This window comes from Eretmochelys imbricata, chromosome 2 (genome assembly GCF_965152235.1).
Source record: "Eretmochelys imbricata isolate rEreImb1 chromosome 2, rEreImb1.hap1, whole genome shotgun sequence".
NCBI lineage: Eukaryota > Metazoa > Chordata > Testudines > Cheloniidae > Eretmochelys > Eretmochelys imbricata.
The window spans coordinates 225,597,919-225,619,307 of NC_135573.1; the positions used below are offsets into that span (position 1 = coordinate 225,597,919).

The 21,389-nt window shown below is 40.2% G+C and overlaps 1 protein-coding gene across 1 annotated transcript; it reads right to left on the reverse strand.

The window, feature by feature from the left end:
* Nucleotides 1-1,282: 1,282 nt before the first annotated feature.
* Nucleotides 1,283-17,501, reverse strand: STEAP2 (STEAP2 metalloreductase). Its single transcript, XM_077809419.1, has 4 exons — nucleotides 17,010-17,501; nucleotides 12,838-13,365; nucleotides 10,318-10,482; nucleotides 1,283-1,567 (listed from the first exon to the last, which is right to left on the reverse strand). Exons 1-4 carry the CDS (start codon nucleotides 17,499-17,501, stop codon nucleotides 1,283-1,285), a joined length of 1,470 nt encoding a protein of 489 aa, XP_077665545.1.
* Nucleotides 17,502-21,389: the final 3,888 nt, after the last annotated feature.

Below are 21,389 nucleotides of genomic sequence, written 5' to 3' on the forward strand. Positions count from 1 at the left end.
TCTTAAAAATTCACAGTAAAGCATTCCCCACAGACGCTGGCTGTAAAAACAAAAGCTTAATATAAAAATGGAACATTATTTGTGCAACAAAAATACATTAAGAGATCTTAAGGTTGAAAGAGAGGGAAATTCATGTGCCATAACTGAAATTCCAACACAGAAACACACACAGATAACGTTAACATTATGGTCTTTCTCTATTGTGCTTAAGATATTGGAAGTTTCACCCATAAAGTTGAATTTTTTTATTGCAAATTTCCCCCAACTTTAATTTTTAAAAATAATTTTTGGCATGTTTTATTTTTAAAGTGATCATTAGTTGATTGTACAAATTTATATAAGTCCTTCTTGCACTTTCAAAGTTTTAGATTGGATTTTCACTGCATGACTCACTAACATCCATGGACATTGCATGTCTAAAACCATATGCAACACTTTGAAATCATATTCCTTAATGCAACTAACATTTTTATTATATTCAAGTCATGTTTTAGTTCAAAGTCCTTGTTGAGCTACACAACTAAGTGTAATGTACGTGTGCGATAAATAATTTCAACCATTAAAAATTTAATCTCGGCTGATTCAAAACATGTTTATTTCCTAAATCATTAAAATCTATTACTCTACATCAGTGGTTCCCAAACTTGTTCCGCCGCTTGTGCAGGGAAAATCTCTGGCGGGCTGGCCGGTTTGTTTACCTGCTGCGTCCGCAGGTTCGGCCAAGGGATGTATTGGCCGCCACTTCCAGCAGCTCCCATTGGCCTGGAGCAGCAAACCGCAGTCAGTGGGAGCCGCGATCGGCCGAACCTGCGGATGCGGCAGGTAAACAAACCGGCCTGGCCCGCCAGGGGCTTTCCCTGCACAAGTAGCGGAACAAGTTTGGGAACCACTGCTCTACATTCTGGCCTGACTAACTAAAAAAAGGTGGTTTTAATAAAAGAAGTACTGTCTGGAACATATGCTATCAGTCAAAGAAATGCTGTCTGGAACATTTGATTTTAATTATAAAACCACAATGTTTGTGATACAATTGTGCAAAGAAGCATTAAAAAAATCCTGATTTCACATTGTTTGCCCTCTTGTAACTTAAAACTGAAGTGATTTTTTTTTAATTTTCTGAAGAAAAATAAATTGCTCATTCCTTGGCTGAGAGCTTGTACCATATGCCAAGCAAGCCCATAGCAACTTTTACCTGTGAGTTATATAAACTCCTAAAAACACAAGTTTTAAAATAAAAAAACCAGTGACAACTGTAACAGTCCTAATGGACACTATTCCAACATTACATCACCGTAATCCTTTCTGGTGAGAGATGTGGAAGAGTCCCACCTCTTTCTTCCATAACTTGGCTTTTTTCCCAGCCTCTTCTGATTCTTCTCAGTTTCCTGCTTATACATGGAAAGAGTAAAATGATCTTACCTACAATTACAATAAAAGGCAAAACAAGGGCAAGAACAAAGTTTGGTGGTGTATAAAACCTGTAGTATTCTTCTTCAAAGGCTCTTTTCCACCCATAAATTAACACATGGAAAGTACTTATGAGCAGAGCGACATATCCCAGTGTAGACTTTGGAAAAAAACAGAGAAAAGAAACAGAAGTTAAAACCTGATCCCTTATTATCAGCCACGCCTACTATACCACTTTAAAATTTCAGCCAGGTTCAATTTTATTTAAAAAAAAATCACAATGTACTCGTTATTGTAATGTGCTGAAAATTAAGGGCTAAATTCTACCCTGATTTACATCCCATCCCTCTTGGCTTCCACAGGCCTGCATGCTTGCTCTACTTTGAAAGGCTAAGAGATCCTCAAACATGTAAAGAAAACAAACTAGTCACAATCTAAAATCTGGCAGTCAGTTGAGTTTCAGGGGTGTAAATAATGAAGTCAATGGAGTTATGTAAGAGTAAAACTGGTGTTGTGATATCAGATTCAGGTACCCAGTGTGTCGCATGAGAGAACAAAGGGTTAGTTTGGAGTATGGAGCAGTGTGGCTATGCAGGAGGAGCCCTGGAATGGAACTCCTTGATCCCCATTGCTCCTACAGGGAGAAAGGAGTAAACTGAGACACCCCTAAAGGATGCTGCTTGCTTCCCCATCACAATGGCCCAGCTCCACTGGTTGGACAGTGGAATCAAGACTTGGACCACTCCTGACCTGTCTTTGTCCCTTCCGTGTAAACTAGTTAATGGGGATATCTGGAGCTTAGGGCCTACAATCAACAGTACAATTATGCAGACTCCAAGTTAAAAGCATTAGCCTGCATTCTAGAAATCCCAAACCACCTTAAAAATGACTGCAGCAATGCTTTTAACTGTGGTGTTTATCGTATGAAGGGAAACACTTCACCACCAAAGCTGACGTAACGTCTCACTCAGTTGCAAAAGATTTAGTGGAAGAATCATCAAAACTGGCTACCAAGATTTTGTTCTCTAACTACAGTAAAAATAAAGAGGTAGAAACCTAACGTCTCTCCTGTCGTTAACGAAAAGTATAGCCTGAAGGGCGAAAAGGGAAAAGATTCAGTGACACAAAAAAGGGAAATATTTTTGTCAGCCTTTTGAGGAAGGTAACAGACTTTAACAGAAGGTAACAAAGCTGCTATTTTCTTTGCAATATTTTTTTCGGAGTACACAATGGTTTCCAAAGTTGTGTTGGCATTTTTTTAGATGTACTACCTCATTTAGTTAAAAAGAGCAAGAACAAAAATCCCCAAGAAATTGAACATTATAGGCCAGATCCTATCTGGTATAATTTGGCATATGCAGGATCTTGCCTGATATTCTGGAAAGAAATTCAGATGACAAATAAAAGCTTGGGCCTGACTCACCACTGCGTTGTTCCAGTTCTATGCTGGTGTGACTCTCTTGAAATCAATGCTGTTACACTAAGATGACCAGACAGCAAGCGTCAAAAATTGGGACGGGGGTGGGGGATAATAGGAGCCTATATAAGAAAAAGACACAAAAATCGGGACTGTCCGTATAAAATCGGGACATCTGGTCATGCTATGTTACCCAGTGTAAACATGGAACAACGTAGTGAATCTGACCACTCATTTCTTCAGCAGGCTTAGCTATGGGTAATACTATATAACAATTATTGGAAAAAGCCAGTGATAATGAAATCCTTTACAGATGTTTTTCATCCTTTCAGAAGAGAAAGCTCAGTTTTATTTAAGTGCCATTGGAGGACTAAGATTTGACAGAACATTATGTTACTTTTGCACCTAAAAAAGAAAAGCCTGACAACAATTAAACTCCAGTCACACAAGGAATGGAGTATGGGGTTTTCTTCTGAGTTTACTACCCTCTTCATCTCCTCTCTTCCACACTAGTAAACCTGCCCAACTAGAAAAGGGCTGCTCTTCATATAGTCTAGGCTTGTGCACTGTTCTGATTGTTACTTAGGTGTGATATAGCACAATAACAAACACATGACTTACTCCTGAAAAGTGTGACTAGTTGACTCAGCTTAGGGCTTGTCTACATGGCAACTGGCAAGGCCCAGTGTAAATCTACAGAACTAAGATCCCATGTGGAAACTGCTACAGTGCAGTGAAAGTATGCCAAGCGGCACTCCAGGACTTTCAGTGCACTGCAGCAGTGTCCACACAAGATGTTACTGTGAAGCAAACTGATGTGCTATAGATTAACACTGTGGCTTGTCATACAGTAAATTGCCATTTACACAAGCGCTTAGAAACCAAGTGTGTTACGCAAGGTGAGCTAGAAACAGCATTTGCACGGGTGTGCGGCTCTCAGAAGGGAGAGTGTTAGAAGGGGGAGGTCAGAACCTGAGCAGCTGCAATGATGATGAGTGTCACAACCAGGATGTGGGTGATCTGACCTAGTGGTCAGAGCAGGAGTCAGTCCAAGTCGAATGCCAGGAGGTCAGAGTCCAAGATAGGTCAGAGGGCAAACAGAGTCAGGCGTCAAGAGGCAGGCAAGGTCATGTTATCAGGAGACTGGGGTCAGGTACCAGATTACAAATAGCCATCAGAGAGACAGGGAAAGGACAAATCAGGGTCAGAAGCCAGTGTCTCGGGTCTCTCATTAGCAGGTTCAGAAGCAGACAGGTGGCCTGTGTTGTTGCTCAGACAGCTCCTCATCATGGCTTCCTGGTTTATATACTGGTATTGGCCAGTCAGTGGGCTGTGGGGTGCCACTCAGGCCGTGAAGGGTGGTACTTCCTCTCAACTCTAGCTTTACAGGGTCCTCTTCAGGATGCCCGACCTAAACCTCTCGTGGCGATGCAGAGGCATCAGCCAGAATCCCCCTGAGCCCCAGGCTCTAGCTTGGTAGGTTCTTATACTGAACCCTCATCTGTAGGATGGAAGTGAGAATTTCAGCAGCCATTGCTTTGGACAATCTATGCTTCTGCTAGATACAGGAGTAAAACTCGTGTCATGCTACTCCATTACCAACTTCCCTGGCTAGAAAAGCTATACTGAGCTGACCAGCCCTTATTACACTCTGCATCTCCTGCTGATTTCAGACAGGATTATAATCATTAAGTGCAAACCTTCTTTATAATATTGTATTTCACTAGGTAGAGAAATAGCTCTAAAAGGGCATTTGCTGTATTTTATTTGGCTCTGCCTAAGCACTCTATATGAGATTTGAGCTTAATCACTGTTAATGTGTGGTGGAATGCCAGCTTCATTTTCCTTGGTAAAATAATCCTTGTAAGGTCAGTGTTTATGAAACAAGGCTTGAGGCAGAGGATGTTTCCTAAGAATTAATGACTAGCTAGGGAACATTTAATGCCCCGAGAAGCAGTTAAAGACCATTACATTTAGTTGGTCATTAATCCCAAGAAAACACCTTGTGTTTCAATTATTACTGCCATTGCATGCCAAAGGTGATAATTAAAAAGACAATTTGTCCAAATTCTCTTTAATGTGTGATGCAGTTTCACATGAGGGCAAGTCGAGAGGAGGAATGTCCTGTACCGCAGTCAGACATCTTGAATCATCTCTCAGCATTTCATTATAGTTTATAAGCTGTGATAACTAGAAACAAGTTGATTTTTATTACAGTGGGAATAGTTGTGGTATACTAGTGCATGCCAAAGACCACAAAACAACTGGGCAATGATTTGCTGGCATGCACATTTCTATCCCCACAACCTGAGGCCAAAGTTTGGAAACTTTGGTAAGGAAAAGCTACAATTGCATGGCTTGCTGCTGGAGTTCCTGATCATACACTGGATGTATGGCTCAAATCACCTGTGACTAATTGTTATTTTATTTTAAACTGAAGATTTAGTTCATACCATCATCTATAGCATAGTCCCAGGCAGAGAACTCCTGAAGGAGAAAGTCTGCTTGGTAGTGAGGTTATGGAAATGTAAATGGCCATAATTTTGCTTCTCTTCATTACCTAAGAAGTGGGTGGCACTTGTCAGGGAATGGGGAAAGCCAGGTCAGTTGGGGGAAGGGCTGATTCAACACATTCCTTCATCAACCGCTGTTGGAGGTTTCATATAGGTTTCTCACTTGACAGAATCCCAAAGAGAGAAGGAGGAATCCCTCCACAGACAGAACACCTCTGACAATTGCAGCTAATGCAATATTCCCTGTCACTCCCCTTAAAATGGCTATAATTTACAAAGCCCTTCTAGAGCCCTAGTTATTAAAGAAGTGATGATGTGTGTTACATGAGAGGAGATATAATTGCTCTCTATAAATACATCAGAGGGATACATACAAGGGAGGGAGAGGAGTTATTTAAGTTAAGTGCCAGTATGGACACAAGACCAAATGAATATAAAGTGGCCATCAAGAAGTTTAAGCTCAAAATTAGGCGAAGATTTCTAACCATCAGAGGAGTGAAGTTCTGGAACAGCCTTACAAGGGGAACAGAGGGGGTAAAAAACCTAATTGGCTTCAAGACTGCGCTGGATAAGTTTCAGCAGTGGGTGAGGTTCTGCGGCTGCAATATGCATGAGGTCAGATTAGATGATCACAGTGGTCCCTTCTGACCTTAAAGTCTATGAGTCTACATAGGCAAGAATCAGTCAACGGTGACAGGATTATGAACTAGGCAATATAATTACAATGGGACAAACCAGTCCTTAGTCAGACAGGACTCTGAGTAAGGCCTACATTAATACACCCCAAAGTATAGCAAAATACACACTTTTTGGACACGCTTTATCAGAATGTCTCCCAGCAACAGATGTAAGTCTATTAGTATTTCATATCCATAACCACATCTTAAAGGTGACAATAATTTCATTTCATGCTGACACCTTTCTGTGATTAACGGGGGCTTGTGCTTTTTGTATGTCTCAATGCCTCTTGCTGGTTATGTCTATTTGCTTGTCTATCAGCTTTCGGTACTAGTTAAGATGTGTTACACACAGAAAGTATATGAAGTGCTTTACCACAGCTTATTCCTAAGTGTCTCCCCTTCCATATGATCTACACATATGTTGGGCTGCCATGCCTGCATTTTCCCAGCTGCTGCATGGCAGTTCCTAGTTCAGGACAGACAATTCTGGGTTAGTCCAGTGACATGACAGTCTGTCTCTTGTCAGACAGTGGTGTTACTATTAAAATGGTGACTTCTGCAAGGCAGGAATGCCTGCTGATGGGGATGAAAGGCCTCCTTTATGCCACATGGATAGCAAATGCAGTCTCTTACTTCCACAGTCTCATGTGTATAATGCATTTAGGAGCTAGCTATGCTTTGCCCTTCAAAGGCCCTACACGCTGTGTTTATGGAGGGCAGCAAATAAAAATAAAGTATATGGAAAGTCCCAGAAGCACTGGAAGAAGGACAGCAGTGGAAGAAGGCATGTTCCCACCGTGCTGCTGGCAGCTCATGCCAAGGCCCCTAGGCCTCAGTGAATTCTGACAAATGCATAGCTGGAAACACCAGTCTGGGTGTTAGTATTATTAAAGTAGATATTAGAGTTATAAGAATGTGTTTAGACTTTATGAAATGCTTGCAGGAAGCTGCATGTATTAATCTCACTTAACATCTATACCCCATGTTATAAGGTTATATTAAGTTTTTGCGTTGTAAACCTCTGTAACTGTGTAACTCATCAAACAGGAAAGAAGCATTAAATAATGTAAAATGCCAGCTTCCTACAGAAGGTGTTAGGTCCTGCATACAAGAAGGCCTACTGAAACCAAATGAGCCATTGTGAAACATCAAAGAACATAGACTTTGTTGATTGCTCCCCTCACGCTCTTGAAGAGGAGACATGCAAGAGGACTTATCCCATCAGCTTGAACTCTGGGGGAAGTGAATATACATCCCGGACAAAAAGAAACTGTATCTCTATGCTGCTTGAACTCTGAGGGGTGAAGAATTCTAAGCATAAGCAAGAGTTTCCTATTGCTTGGCCTGGGTTAGCCCTAAAAGACATACAGAGCTTCCACATTACAGCAACTTCTATTACTTTTTAAAACCTTAGACTGTAACTCATGTGTGTGTATGTTTACCTGATTTAACCTTTTTTTGTGTGTGTGTTTTTTTGAAAAAAAGGGGGTGGGGGAGTGAGAAAACCTGTATTTGTGCTGGAAATGGCCCACCTTGATTTTCATACACATTGTGAGGAGAGTGGTCACTTTGGATAAGCTATTACCAGCAGGAGAGTGAGTTTGTGTGTGTGGTTTTTGGAGGGGAGTGGGGGGGTGAGAAAACCTGGATTTGTGTTGGAAATGGTCCACCTTGATTATCATACACATTTTAAAGTGAGTGGTCACTTTGGATGGGCTATTACCAGCAGGAGAGTGAGTTTGTGGGGGGAGGGGGGGGCGGAGGGTGAGAAAACCTGGATTTGTGCTGGAAATGGCCCAACTTGATGATCACTTTAGATAAGCTATTACCAGCAGGAGAGTGGGGTGGGAGGAGGTATTGTTTCATGGTCTCTGTGTATATAATGTCTTCTGCAGTTTCCACGGTATGCATCCAATGAAGTGAGCTGTAGCTCACGAAAGCTCATGCTCAAATAAATTGGTTAGTCTCTAAGGTGCCACAAGTACTCCTTTTCTTTTTGCTGATTTAACCTTGTAAATAACTCATGTATTTCGTTTGTTAGTTAATAAATCTTTAGTTATTTTATTATAGATTACTATAAGCATTGTCTTTGGTAGGGAGATCTAGGGTACAAGTGACTGGTCCTTTGGGAATGGGAGTAACCTGAATATTGTTAAAGCGGCAAAGAGTCCTGTGGCACCTTATAGACTAACAGACGTATTGGAACATAAGCTTTCACGGGTGAATACCCACTTCGTTGGATACAACGAAGGATGCATCCGACAAAGTGGGTATTCACCCACAAAAGCTTATGTTCCAATATGTCTGTTAGTCTATAAGGTGCCACAGGACTCTTTGCTGCTTTTACAGATCCAGACTAATATGGCTACCCCTCTGATACTGAATATTGTTGTGATTTTTGGTGTAAGGGACTATCTATCTCGAAGTCAAGCTTGCGTAGGCGGTAAGATAGACCGGAGTACCCAGGGAGGACTGTCTGTGACTCCATGTTAAGGCTATTGTAGTGCTTGAGGAGTTCACGTTTGACACTTGATTGGTGAAATCTCAGTATAGAGCTCACTGCCAGTTTGGGGTTTGTGCCCTACTTCTTCAGAGTCTGACCTGAAGTTGGTTCTCATGCTCATGAGCCACTTCAGACAGCTTAACACCCACCTCCAGAGATTGTGAATGCATTTCTGCTTCCGGTGTTCATGTGTGAAGGGAGGGGGAAAGTGTGTCAGGGCAGGAGGAAGGGACAGAAGGCTCCCCTTGAAAAATGCAAAAATACAGCCTGCCAAAGTAATGGGAGTTAATCTAGCTGGAATCAACATTAATCTCCCCACTCTGGATGGGGAGCAAGTCACAGAAAATGGCAGCATTGCACCATAGGGACCCACACTGCCAGGGAGACTGAAGTGTGAGGAGCACCATGTAGGTTGCTGTCTTTCCACATCGTTTCCTGAAAACTGCAGGGATGTGAAGAGTTTGAAGCTGCATTTCCTGCCATTTCTGCAGCCCCCACCACCTATCTCCTGAAGGGATCATTCAGTGGAAACACTATGAGGTAAACTTTATGGAATTTCTCTTCTTCTTCCACCAATTTTACAATAGAAGAACAAAATAATGCCCCAAGAATCCTGAAGTGGACTTATTCTAAATATAGCCAAACCCTGCTATTACTGTGTATGTTACTTATCTCTTGATGTATTGCTGGAACCTCCTGGAAAACACTGAAAATCTTCTATGTGCTCTTTTTTACAAAAAGTTAGGGACATTTGCATGAAAAGAAGATCTGTATAGTTTACAAGTTCATGTACTTCTGATGGCTCACTTGAGGAATAAGCACCAGAAGCAGAAAGACTTTTGTTTATTAACAAAAATATTGTCTCTCAGTGAGTTCAGATCAAATCTGTTCTGTTTACAAGTAAACTGATGTTTTGTTCTAACTGCTAGCCCTGCAAATTCACTCTGGGATCTGAAAGTCAAGCTCTGCTCTTTTTACCCAGGGCATCATCCCCTGGAATAAAGCTTCTAATGACCATATTAGATCTTCAGCTATAAAGTTATGTGCACCCCATTCAGTGACACCTGTTCAGTTGAATGTCTGCAGTGGGTCTGCACATGTGTAACTGATACATTCTGTCAACGAAAAAGGAATAGTGCCAGCCTACTCAGTCTTAGCTGTGTTGGCTCTGCAAGGCCAACAGGAGTAAAATGCAGTAAATACTAATGTCACTAATGGAGATAGATCTCACTGAATACACACAGGGAGAAAGAGCTGCTTTGGATTTTTTTGAAAAATCACTTTTGTCAAAAAATATCGATTTGTCAAAATTGAAATGGCTTGTGAAACAGGACTGAGTTCGTCAAATCTCTCGACTCAAAAAAATGTCATGAGAAAGAGTTTCAAAATTGTCAAAATGTTTTGTTCTGACACTTTCCAAACAAACATTTCTGGTTTTCAGATTGGAAATGACTTTTTGAACTATCAAAATTATTATTCAGATGATCAACACAAAACATTCTGCATAACCTGAGATTCAGTTTTTTGGTTCACAAATATTTTTGAGATTTTGACTTCTCATCTCAATTTGAGACAGGAGAAAATTTTTAACTCCTGAAAACAGTAGTAGTACAGGAAAACCATTTTCTGCCCAACTCTAAGAGGGACTCTCTCTATTGAGTGAGAAGTTGTATAATTTTTACAGTTACTATTGAGAGGAAAAAAACCCTTATTTTTCATCTTATAGCAAAATAATAGGTTCAAAATAAAAAAGAACATGCAATCTTATTAACACAAACAACCAAAGAACACACACACCTGAATAAAACTGAATTCCCTCCAGTTTAAGGCACTGTTTACTGAAGGGATGGAAGTAACTGCCAACAAAGAAAGCAAGCCGAGACTCATTATTCCAAAAGAGATATACATTTCAATTCGCCACACTTCTTCCTCATTCCAAGAATTTTCCACATTTGCATGAACCTGAGGACACAGCAGAAAAGATGTCTTTTATTTTCCAGAATATTAAACACTATTTACAAAAGCTCTTTTGATGAGCAAGAGCCTCCAGTCTGAGTTTTGTAAGAAAACAGATTACAAACATAAAATGTAGTCAAATATTTTAGAGATTTCTTCATGTCTTGGAGAAAAAGCTATTGCTCCATCACTGCGGGTTCTGGGTGCATATTAGGTTGAAAGATATGTTGAAACAGTGGCAAAAAGGAGAAGTAATTCTTAAAGCATTAGCTACTGCTTATTTATAGAAATTATCTGATGAAATCAGATGAAATTCTCCACATTGCGACACGAAATACCTACATTTTTCAGGCAGCAATGTTTTATGTTCTACTGTAAAATGGGTGGGCTTGCAATTCTCTTTATTTTGTTGAACTTACAAATAAATTATCATCATTTCTTAATATTGCTTCAACTCCTTGTGCTGACTCCTAAATTACTCTGTCTCTTCTGTTGTTAACATCAGACATAAAAAAGATGGATGAGCTTGGACCTCCTCATGACAAGAAAGAAACCATTCATTTCAACTGTCAAGTCACTTGTATACTCAATTAGATCTCACAAATTTCCAGTTCCCCGGGGTCTATCAAATCTGTAATTACATGTCAGTTCTTGCAAGGGGCCACCATTGATGATGACATGAGATGTTCACATTAATATAGAAGATATGAGAACTTCTTCACAAAAGTACTAGCAGGTCCTTTGACCGGTATGTAAGCCTAAACAATCAGGGTTCCTTGCTGGATTCTGTGTATGTCTGTGGGAGACAGAGCTGCTCTGTAGTCCCCCCTTCAGGGCCATGAAAATGATATTGCAGGTGCTTCCCACCTAAGTCTTCAAGATTTGGCTGCCAGATTGGGGCAGGGTAGCCTGTGCCATGAGCTCCTCTGAACATTCAAGGAACAAAACAGCAACTCAGGATTCGCCTGTCTGTGCATTTAAACAAAGAGTAAAAACTCCCCGCATACGCAAGTGCTCTGTTGCTGCGCTCAAGGCAAGGCAAGGCTCTGGTTGAGGTTCTGGGTGAACCTTGAGGAGGTCCTGCTCTATCCCAGTCTCACCCAGCTTTGCCCCTGAGCAAAAGGAGGCAAGCCTTCTTAATTGGCCTGCTGGTCCTGGATTGGTTAGTATTTACTCCTAGCCCTTCTAAGTCTCTGGAGGACTGTTTTGCTGGTCACTAGTCTGAGTGGATTTTCCTTCAATGGGGATTGTCAGACACTGAACCCTCCTGCAGGGGGAAGAGAAGACCTGACATATCCCGCCAAAATGCCTGTCATAGATTCATTAATGCTCTTCAGCTCTTTTATTTCAATACTTCTTGTTCACCCTTCTTTCTACACTGTTGATCCAATCCCCTTTTATTCTTTCCATTATTATGGCTTGATTTGCTTAGCTGCTGCTTCTTCCTGCCTCATTCTTCTCTGCAGATTTCATATGCTGAACGCCCAACCTGCTTTATGAAATGCTAGTGTAGAAGAGGCAAACCGACACCTCACTGACAGTTTGATTAGAAAAAGCGATCTTTCTGTCTAGGATGATTGTTTTGATATAAAACTAACTGCTGCTCAGAACTCTGAGTCAATGCCTCCTGCCAATAACTGTACGGGAACAAAGAATTTCTTGTAAACATAATATTTTTTTTTACCACTAGTTTGAGAAGTGATACAGCATCTTCATCTTTCCTAGTAGGAACATATATTTGCTTAGGATTTTGCTGTGCTAGACAGTTGTGTGGTGTTGCTGCATGCTATTAAACAGCTGGCATACCTCTGCCCAAAAGTGTCTGCATTTCAGTGATGCAGTGAGGGATCCGTGTGTATAATTTGTATATTAATGCGGCCACCCTTAAAAACCTTTTCAACAACGTAAATCTACATTTATGACATACACATACCAAAACCTTTGGGACCAGAGAGACGAAAACAACTTGCTAGATGTTTTTAGCTTTCTTATGAATTATCATTCAGCCCTTACATCCCAAGATGATGGAAACTAAGAGTGCTCTTCTGATTTTACCATGGTCCTGCCTCTTCCCCACCCTCTCTAGGGTAATGTTCATGTCTGGTGGGGAATAAAAAAGGGAACAAATGCTAGACTCCCCCTAATGCAGGGACCTGATTGTGGCTGACCGCATCTGAGGCTTGCCACAAGGTAGGGGGCTCCTTGTACCCTCTTTCCCTATTGGCCAATAGGCAGTCCCAATGTAGCCCCAAAGATTTTCCATTGAAAATGTATTCAAAGACACTGATATATGTCACATAAATACAATCAAGGCATTCTGACTCACTCTTCTGTCATTAGATAAAAAATGGTGTTTCTTACCTGTTGATAAGCCATATTAAGAAACAAGTATCGTTCAGACCTCCTCATAGGTAAGCAGAGGCTATAAGCCACGTGCACGGTAGCAAAGAAAAAACTGAGTAGTCCAAGCTGTTTCCTACATTGCAACCAACTCTCCAGCCAGGGAGGAAGTCGCCTATACTTAGTGCCATAATAAAGCTGATAAGCAGCTGCCAGGAGTCCTGATAAATACACCAGAGACAACAAAGTAATAGCAACAACTGGTAAAGTCTTGTTCACAATCTCAATGGGAATCTTGTAAAAGTCGCTCTGCTGATTTCTCACGTACGGATGTATTATATCTCTGATGAAAGAATAGATGAAGAAAAAAGTGGCCAAACTAACAGCCACCACGACCGGCCCTTTCCACAATGTGAACAGCCGCAGAGGTAAGTTTTCAATCTCCCTTGCAGAAGATAATGCCCCTAAATCAATGGGAATAAAATTCAGCTGTCGGGCAAGTTCAAGAACTTGATGGCGAGCTTTAACGTTGTTACCGCATATAAAGACCTGATGGAAAAGTCAAATTAATTATTTTTAGTCACAGAGATGCTTTTAAAGATGAAATCAACAATTTCAAGGCCTCCAGGCAGAAGTCACAGTACAAAGATCTAAATTAGCCATCGTCACTAGCACATTAACTGAACCATAAAAATTAACCCTTGAACAACTCAGGTCAATATTGAAATATGAAAAATGATTAAACAACCAGGTATCCTAAACAAAAAGACAGTATATCATCTGAGTTAATATAAACTGGTTTCAAGATGCCTGGTATTCACAACACTAAAATGTCTACAGGATTAGAATGAATTTTGGGCCAACGGCTAAAATCATGTTAAAAATGAACGAACTACTTAAAATATAGAAAGTAGGGCTGTCAAGCAATTAAAAAAATTGATCATGATTAATCACGCTGTTAAACAATAATAGAATATCATTTATATAAATATTTTTGGATGTTTTCCACATTTTCAAATTACAATTACAACACAGAATACAAAGTGTACAGCACTCACTTTACATTTACTTTTTATTATAAACATTTGCACGGTAAAAATAAAAGAAATAGTATTTTTCAATTCACTTAATACAAGTACTATAGTGCAATCTCTTTATCATGAAAGTTGAACTTACAAATGTAGAGTTATGTTCAAAAAATAACTGCATTCAAAAATAAAACAAGGTAAAACTTTATAGAGTCTACAAGTCCACTCAGTTCTACTTCTTGTTCAGCCATTCGCTCAGACAAACACGTTTGTTTACATTTGCAGGTGATAATGCTGCCTGCTTCTTGTTTACAGTGTCACCTGAAAGTGAGAACAGACGTTCCCATGGCACTGTTGCAGTCAGCACTGCAGGATATTTACGTGCCAAATACGCTAAAGATTCATATGTCCCCTCATGCTTCAACCACCTTCCAGGGGACATGCGTCCATACTGATGATGGGTTCTGCTCGATAACAATCCAAAGCAGTGCGGAACGACGCATGTTCATTTTCATTATCTGAGTCAGATGCCACCAGCAGAAGATTGATTTTCTTTTTTGGTGGTTCGGGTTCTGTAGTTTCCGCATCGGAGTGTTGCTCTTTTAAGACTACTGAAAGCATGATCCACACCCTGTTGTTCTCAGATTTTGGAAGGCACTTCAGATTTGTAAATCTTGGGTTGAGTGCTGTAGCTATCTTTAGAAATCTCACATTGGTACCTTCTTTGCATTTTGTCAAATCTGCAGTGAAAGTGTTCTTAAAATGAACAACATGCTGGGTCATCATCTGAGACTGCTATAACATGAAAAACATGGCAGAATGCAGGTAAAAAACAGAGCAGGAGACCTACAATTTTCCCCCAAGGAGTTCAGTCACAAATTTAATTAATGCATTATTTTTTTAACAGGCGTCATCGGTATGGAACCATGTCCCTTGAATGGTGGCCAAAGTATGAAGGGACATATGAATGTTTAGCATATCTGGCATGTAAATTCTTTGCAATGCTGGCTACAAAAGTGCCATGTGAATGTCTGTTCTCGCTTTCAGGTGACATTGTAAATAAGAAGTGGGAAGCATTATCTCCCATAAATGTTAATGAACTTGTTTTTTTTAGCAATTGGTTGCACAAAAAGTGGGACTGAGTGGACTTGTAGGCTCTAAAGTTTTATACTGTTTTGTTTTTGAGTGCAGTTATGTAACAAAAAAACCCCTACATTTATAAGTTGCACCTTCATGATAGAGATTTCACTACAGTACTTGTATGAAGTGAATTGAAAAATACTATTTTTTTTATAATTTTTACAGTGCAAATATTTGTAATACAAATAATATAAAGTGAGCACTGTATACTTTGTACTTTGTGTTGTAACTGAAATCAATATATTTGAAAATGTAGAAAAACATTCAAAATATTTAATAAATTTCAATTGGTATTCTATTGTTTATCAGTATGATTAAAACTGCAATTAATTGCAATTAATTTTTTTAACCACAATTAATTTTTTTAGTTAATTGAGTGAGTTAACTGCGATTAATCGACAACCCTAATAGAAAGCTTGCCCAATGGCCCAGGACAACAAAAAACAAAGAAGGAACCCCACCTAACCTCTGTTTTTTAACTAATCATACTTTGTATAACAATTTGAGCTGCATTTCACAGCTCAGGTTCTGAAACAAGTAGGGATGGCTTTGCGGGATGTTAAAGGGGAAAAAAAGATGCAAGATCCAAGGGGTACTTCATTACACTTAAAAAAAAAGTGCTGTTACACAATATAAACACAGTGCTAGATTTTGCTCCTTTTTTTACCTACGGTCATGTAGTTTGCTCATCACCATGGCATCTGATCATCTTTTTAACCTATTGATGATCAGCTTTGAGTTCAACTTTGACTGAGGTATAATAAAATAACTACATACAGCACAGTTCCACTCTGAAAAGTGGCTCTGTAAAAATGATGTGAGGGGGTACCATTTTTATTATATATATATATATCACACTGATTCCATATCAATTTACTCAGTTTAAAAATAAATAGATGGTTGTTTTCTAAACGCCAGATTTGGAAACTCATCCTTGGCTCTGGGTGCCATGCTAGGTTAGTTACTTCTCATGCTGCACCATAACCAGCAAAGGTACCAAAGACCAGATTTTTGGCCTTGCTTAAGTCACCTTTGCACTACTCCAGCAGTGCAAAAAAACCCTAAAGCAGCTTTAATGAGCAGCTGAGCCCCTATCTGCTTCTCCAATTTGTGCAAGAGGCACTCTAGGGAGTGCTGGAGGTATTTAGGGATGGAGCTTGAGCATGAGGGGCTCCTGAGACCCTGTGCTAGTGGAATGGTCCCTAAGGACTAAAGAGAGGACTAAAGTAGGTTTAAGCGGCCTTTGCCTTCCTCCTTTACTTCAACTGTGTGAGCTCAGGGCAGTTGAAGACCTAGGCCTACAAAACAAACTATGCCTTTAGTTACAGCCAAGCTGCCAGCTTGAAAGTAAATTGTTTTAAATTAGATCATCTACTTATTTCCCACAATTTCTCTTGCAACAGTTGATACCATCACTAACAGCTAAAGTAGAACACTGCAGGAAATGCAGTTTCTAGCCTTGTTTAGGTGTTAGGAAGGGGTGAAATTAACTTAAGGGACTTACCGGTACGCAGGGCCAGTGTCCTGAGCAAGGGGGAGGGGCTCAACCAGAAGGGGTGGGGACTCGGGTGGAAGGGGCGGTGCCTTTAGATCCCCAGGCCCTTTACATCGCTGCCACTAGCCCGGGGCTCCGGAGGTGATTTAAAGGGTCTGGAGCTCTGCCTGCGGGCCCTTTAAATCATCACCAGAGCCCCATGGTAGCGGTAGCTGCAGCGGCCGGGACCCCTAGGACTCTGGCAGTGGTTTAAAGGGCCAGGGGCTCTGGCCGCTGCTGAGAGCCTGGAGCCCTTTTAAATTGCCGGCCTGGGGAAGCTGCCCCAGGTCCAGTACGGTCAGCTGTATATCGGACCATACCGGCTTATGTTTCACCTCTAGTGTTAGGGAAAAATTTACAAAAATAATGTTTTTGGAAAAAGACAGTAAGTGTTGGTTCTGACAGCTGATACCAGGGAGTTATAGTTATTACAGTTATTGTAGTTTTCTTTCTGCACACACACACTAAATGAACTCAAACACAAAGCGTACCTGTCTGCTGGCATCCTTTGGTCCTAACTGCAGTGCCCAGGCTGAGACGACATTAAATCCTTTGACAATCAGCGAATCTGGGAACAGGGAGGCCAAATACTCTGCATTGGATTCTGGATACTGATTCACTCTCATATTGTTGCTAACATCTACAAGGATTTTACCTATAAGTAAATGCTTGAGGTCCCACAAAGAGGCATAATGTTCTCTGTGTATGGCGACAAAAATGATGTTAGTTTTTGCTACAGCATCTTCATGGTGAGTAACATCAACCACATGTGGGAAGAACTCAGCAGCAAATTTAGGGTTTCTGCTTCCTACGACCACATGATATCCACATTTTATAAGCCTAATGGTCAGGGACTTGGCAAAGTCTCCGCTTCCAAATATGCCGATTGAGATCTTACTGGCATCCTTGATACCATTAACACCATTTGGTAAGAAGGTTTCATTGAGGTTCTTAGGACTTCCCATCATAGAGATTGATTCCATATTTCCAAGACACCAAGCTTACAATGATTTCCTTTAAAAGAAAACAAAAAGAAAATATGCAGCATTATACATTTTTACAAGACACCAGAGTAACCAAAACAACTCTAAAGCAAATTTGGTGGGTCTAATTTAACCTATTTACTCTTCTTTATAACGTATACACTAATCACTTTTATTCTGTTTAGTGACAGTGATACAATATGAAATACAAAATGTTTTAAGCAGTTAATATAGTTGCAGACATAAATAACAATGGAGAGAAAATAAGAAAGAAATTAAAAAGTACAGGCAAGGGAGTAAATATGCATTTTCAAATGTATTTGAAATAAGATGTGGAGTCTATGTAGAAGAGATATGTGAATGCTGTTCCAAATGGAAAAAAATGTAGGGGAGAAGGCTTTGGGGCTAACAGCTATGAGATTTAGTGGAGAGCGCAAGGAAGCCAGTGCTAATGATCCAAGGGAGATTTCACATATGGGTGAGAGACAATGGGCTATATTCTGTTCTTGATTATACATCATGATCTCAAGTTACTCTGGGGTAAATTCCAAGGAACTCTGTTGACTCCACCACTGAAAAAGCAGGTGCCTAAATATGGCTTTAAGTTCCTGACTTTGGGGGATACACATTTGAAAATGCTGACCTTAATCATTCTGTACCCTTTGTAGAATTAGGATCATAACTCTTTCTGGGATCACTATCATGAGAGCTATGTACAAAAGCTTTAAGTATTTTATTATTACAGTTGTTACATGTGTTGACTTGTCATGATGAAATCTCACAGTAGCATTCATGACTGTAGACTGGAGCAATCTGCAGGGGACCTAAGGTAGCCTATTTGTAATACAAGAGAGACAAACAATTATTAAATAGCCTGGAAGCCTAATATGTGTCTCTATTTCTTTTTCCACCGTGCAAGACAAATATTTATTATTGGTATTATCATAGCATCTGGAAGCCCTAGTTATGGACCAGGACCTCATTGGGCTAGGTGCTGTGCAAACACAGAACAAAAAGACAGCACCTGCCCCAAAGAGTTTACAGTCTAAGACTTTTCTAAAGAAGAATGAAATCTACCTAATGAATCTAAATGCAACAACTAAGTTTAGGCAAGTTTTACTTTCTGAAGCCAGTGTCTTGCAACCCTATATCCAAATAAAATATCAGCAAAATCATTTTTGGTCCTGGGTGCATGCCAAACTAAGAATTGCGAAACAGTATGGTTGTTCAAATATATCTACCACACCTAATTGTATGGCAATCCAGGCACAATATCATATCACTTACATCCTTCAACTCTAACAAAAAAAGAAACAACCTCTTACTAACTAATGATATTTTACTTACCCTGAATGAGAAGGCTGGCCAAAGGATTCAGTGCTACAGCTCTATGTATTACCCTTTCACTCAGCACTGCAACAATGGAAGAAACATTGAAGCAGGGTTACATTGGCTCTCAATATCATGTTTTGGCCTGATCTTTCAGAGACGATGAGTGTCAGGTGACAATGGCAAAACAAATCACAGTAATTTTCTTCTAACCCTGAACAAGACACTTTAGTAGAATGAGGAAAACAGTATTTTCCCTAAAGCGTCTACCTTACCTTCAGTGCAGAACTTCTGCCTAGAGCAGTGATACTCAGACTGAGGCTTGGGAGCCACAAGTGTCTCTTTAATGTGTCTCCTACAACTTTTTGCAGCACATATGAAATTATGTAAGATTTAATTATTAACTAATGTAAGGTATTAACCAATCAGGATGCTTTTACTATGTTATTAACCAATTGTAGTTGATAAAATAATAATACTTGGTGAAAATTATATGTGTGTGTATATATATATATATAAGTAAATGAAACAGTGAATTCACATTACTGTGACTCTTTGGTAATGTTGATTGCTAATTTGAGGTCTGAGTATCACTGGCTTAGAGCATTCGCAAACCTCCCTCTACCTAGCTGTTACAGATTTAAAGAAACAATACACCTTTTCCCGCCCCTAGAAGAGCAATCTTTAACAAGAATATTTAACAGCAAATAATAATAGATTCAAACAAAACACCAACTTCTCTACTCATCCAGATCTGAAAATCTTTTGGACTTGAAGAGAGTATTGTCCAGTTGAATTCACTTGAATTATCTATCAGCTTTATATCCTTTTTGCAGGGCCCCTAAGGACAAACATTTTCCTCCAAAGTTAACTACTTTGTTCTGATATGTGGACCCAAAAACTGTTGAGGTGGACTCACTCCAGTGCCTGACATGAAGATTGCCCTATGGTTAGGAGAATTAACACATGGGCTTTTTGCTGAAGAATTCTCTTAGCCATTTGTACCTCATCTCCCCACCAGTCTATTCTCTTGTGGGAAATGGAGGCTGGAAGTTATACTGTACACATAAAAATGGAACTGACTACTTCTTCTGGAATGCCCAAATGAGAATGGACACTTTTTAGCATTTCACTCTGAGATTGTACCTTGTATGATGAGAAGAATATACCTTTCTTCCTTATTGCTACATTGACCTTCTTAGGTCTATGCCAGGGGTAGGCAACGTATGGCACGCGTGAAAAAGATGGCACACGAGCTGATTTTCAGTGGCACTCACACTGCCCGGGTTCTGGCCACTGGTCCTGCGGGGCTCTGCATTTTAATTTAATTTTAAATGATGCTTCTTAAACATTTTAAAAATCTTGTTTACTTTACATACAACAATAGTTTAGTTATATATTAAAGACTTATAGAAAGAGACCTTCTAAACACGTTAAAATGTATTACTGGCACGTGAAACCTTAAATTAGAGTGATAAATGAAGACTCGGCACACCACTTCTGAAAGGTTGCCGACCCCTGGTCTATGCAGATATATTTATGCCCCTTTCCTTCCAAAAAGGCACCATATGAGCACACCATTGGCAGTTCAGGATTGTGCTCCATTACACTGTCCTTCCCCATCCTGACTAGTTCTTTCACCGCATTAGGAAGCAGCAGTATGGGCAAGGTCTAGACTGTCCTGATTAAAAGGGTTGTGGTCCCCTGTCATAAATATAAAGGGAAGGGTAAACCCCTTTGAAATCCCTCCTGGCCAGGGGAAAGCTCCTCTCACCTGTAAAGGGTTAAGAAGCTAAAGGTAACCTCGCTGGCACCTGAACAAAATGACCAATGAGGAGACAAGATACTTTCAAAAGCTGGGAGGAGGGAGAGAAACAAAGGGTCTGTGGGTCTGTCTATATTCTGTCTTTGCCGGGGATAGACCAGGAATGGAGTCTTAGAACTTTTAGTAAGTAATCTAGCTAGGTACACGTTAGATTATGATTTCTTTAAATGGCTGAGAAAAGAACTGTGCTGAATAGAACAACTATTTCTGTCTGTGTATCTTTTTTGTAACTTAAGGTTTTGCCTAGAGGGGTTCTCTATGTTTTGAATCTAATTACCCTGTAAGGTATCTACCATCCTGATTTTACAGGGGGGATTTCTTCATTTCTATTTACTTCTATTTTTATTAAAAGTCTTCTTGTAAGAAAACTGAATGCTTTTTCATTGTTCTCAGATCCAAGGGTTTGGGTCTGTGGTCACCTATGCAAATTGGTGAGGCTTTTTATCCAACATTTCCCAGGAAAGGGGGGGTGCAAGTTTTGGGAGGATTGTTCATTGTTCTTAAGATCCAAGGGTCTGGGTCTGTAGTCACCTAGGCAAATTGGTGAGGCTTTTTACCAAACCTTGCCCAGGAAGTGGGGTGCAAGGTTTTGGGAAGTATTTTGGGGGGAAAGACGTTTCCAAACAGCTCTTCCCCAGTAACCAGTATTAGTTTGGTGGTGGTAGCGGCCAATCCAAGGACAAAGGGTGGAATATTTTGTACCTTGGGGAAGTTTTGACCTAAGATGGTAAAGA

Excerpts from the sequence above, each read along its gene's own strand:
- STEAP2 (XM_077809419.1), bottom strand. The coding sequence starts at position 17,501 with ATGGAATCAATCTCTATGATGGGAAGTCCTAAGAACCTCAATGAAACC. Across the intron at positions 13,366-17,009 it reads CAAAGGATGCCAGCAGACAG|GTCTTTATATGCGGTAACAA; the intron begins GTACGCTTTGTG and ends CTTTTCCATCAG. Across the intron at positions 10,483-12,837 it reads TTAATATGGCTTATCAACAG|GTTCATGCAAATGTGGAAAA; the intron begins GTAAGAAACACC and ends CTGTGTCCTCAG.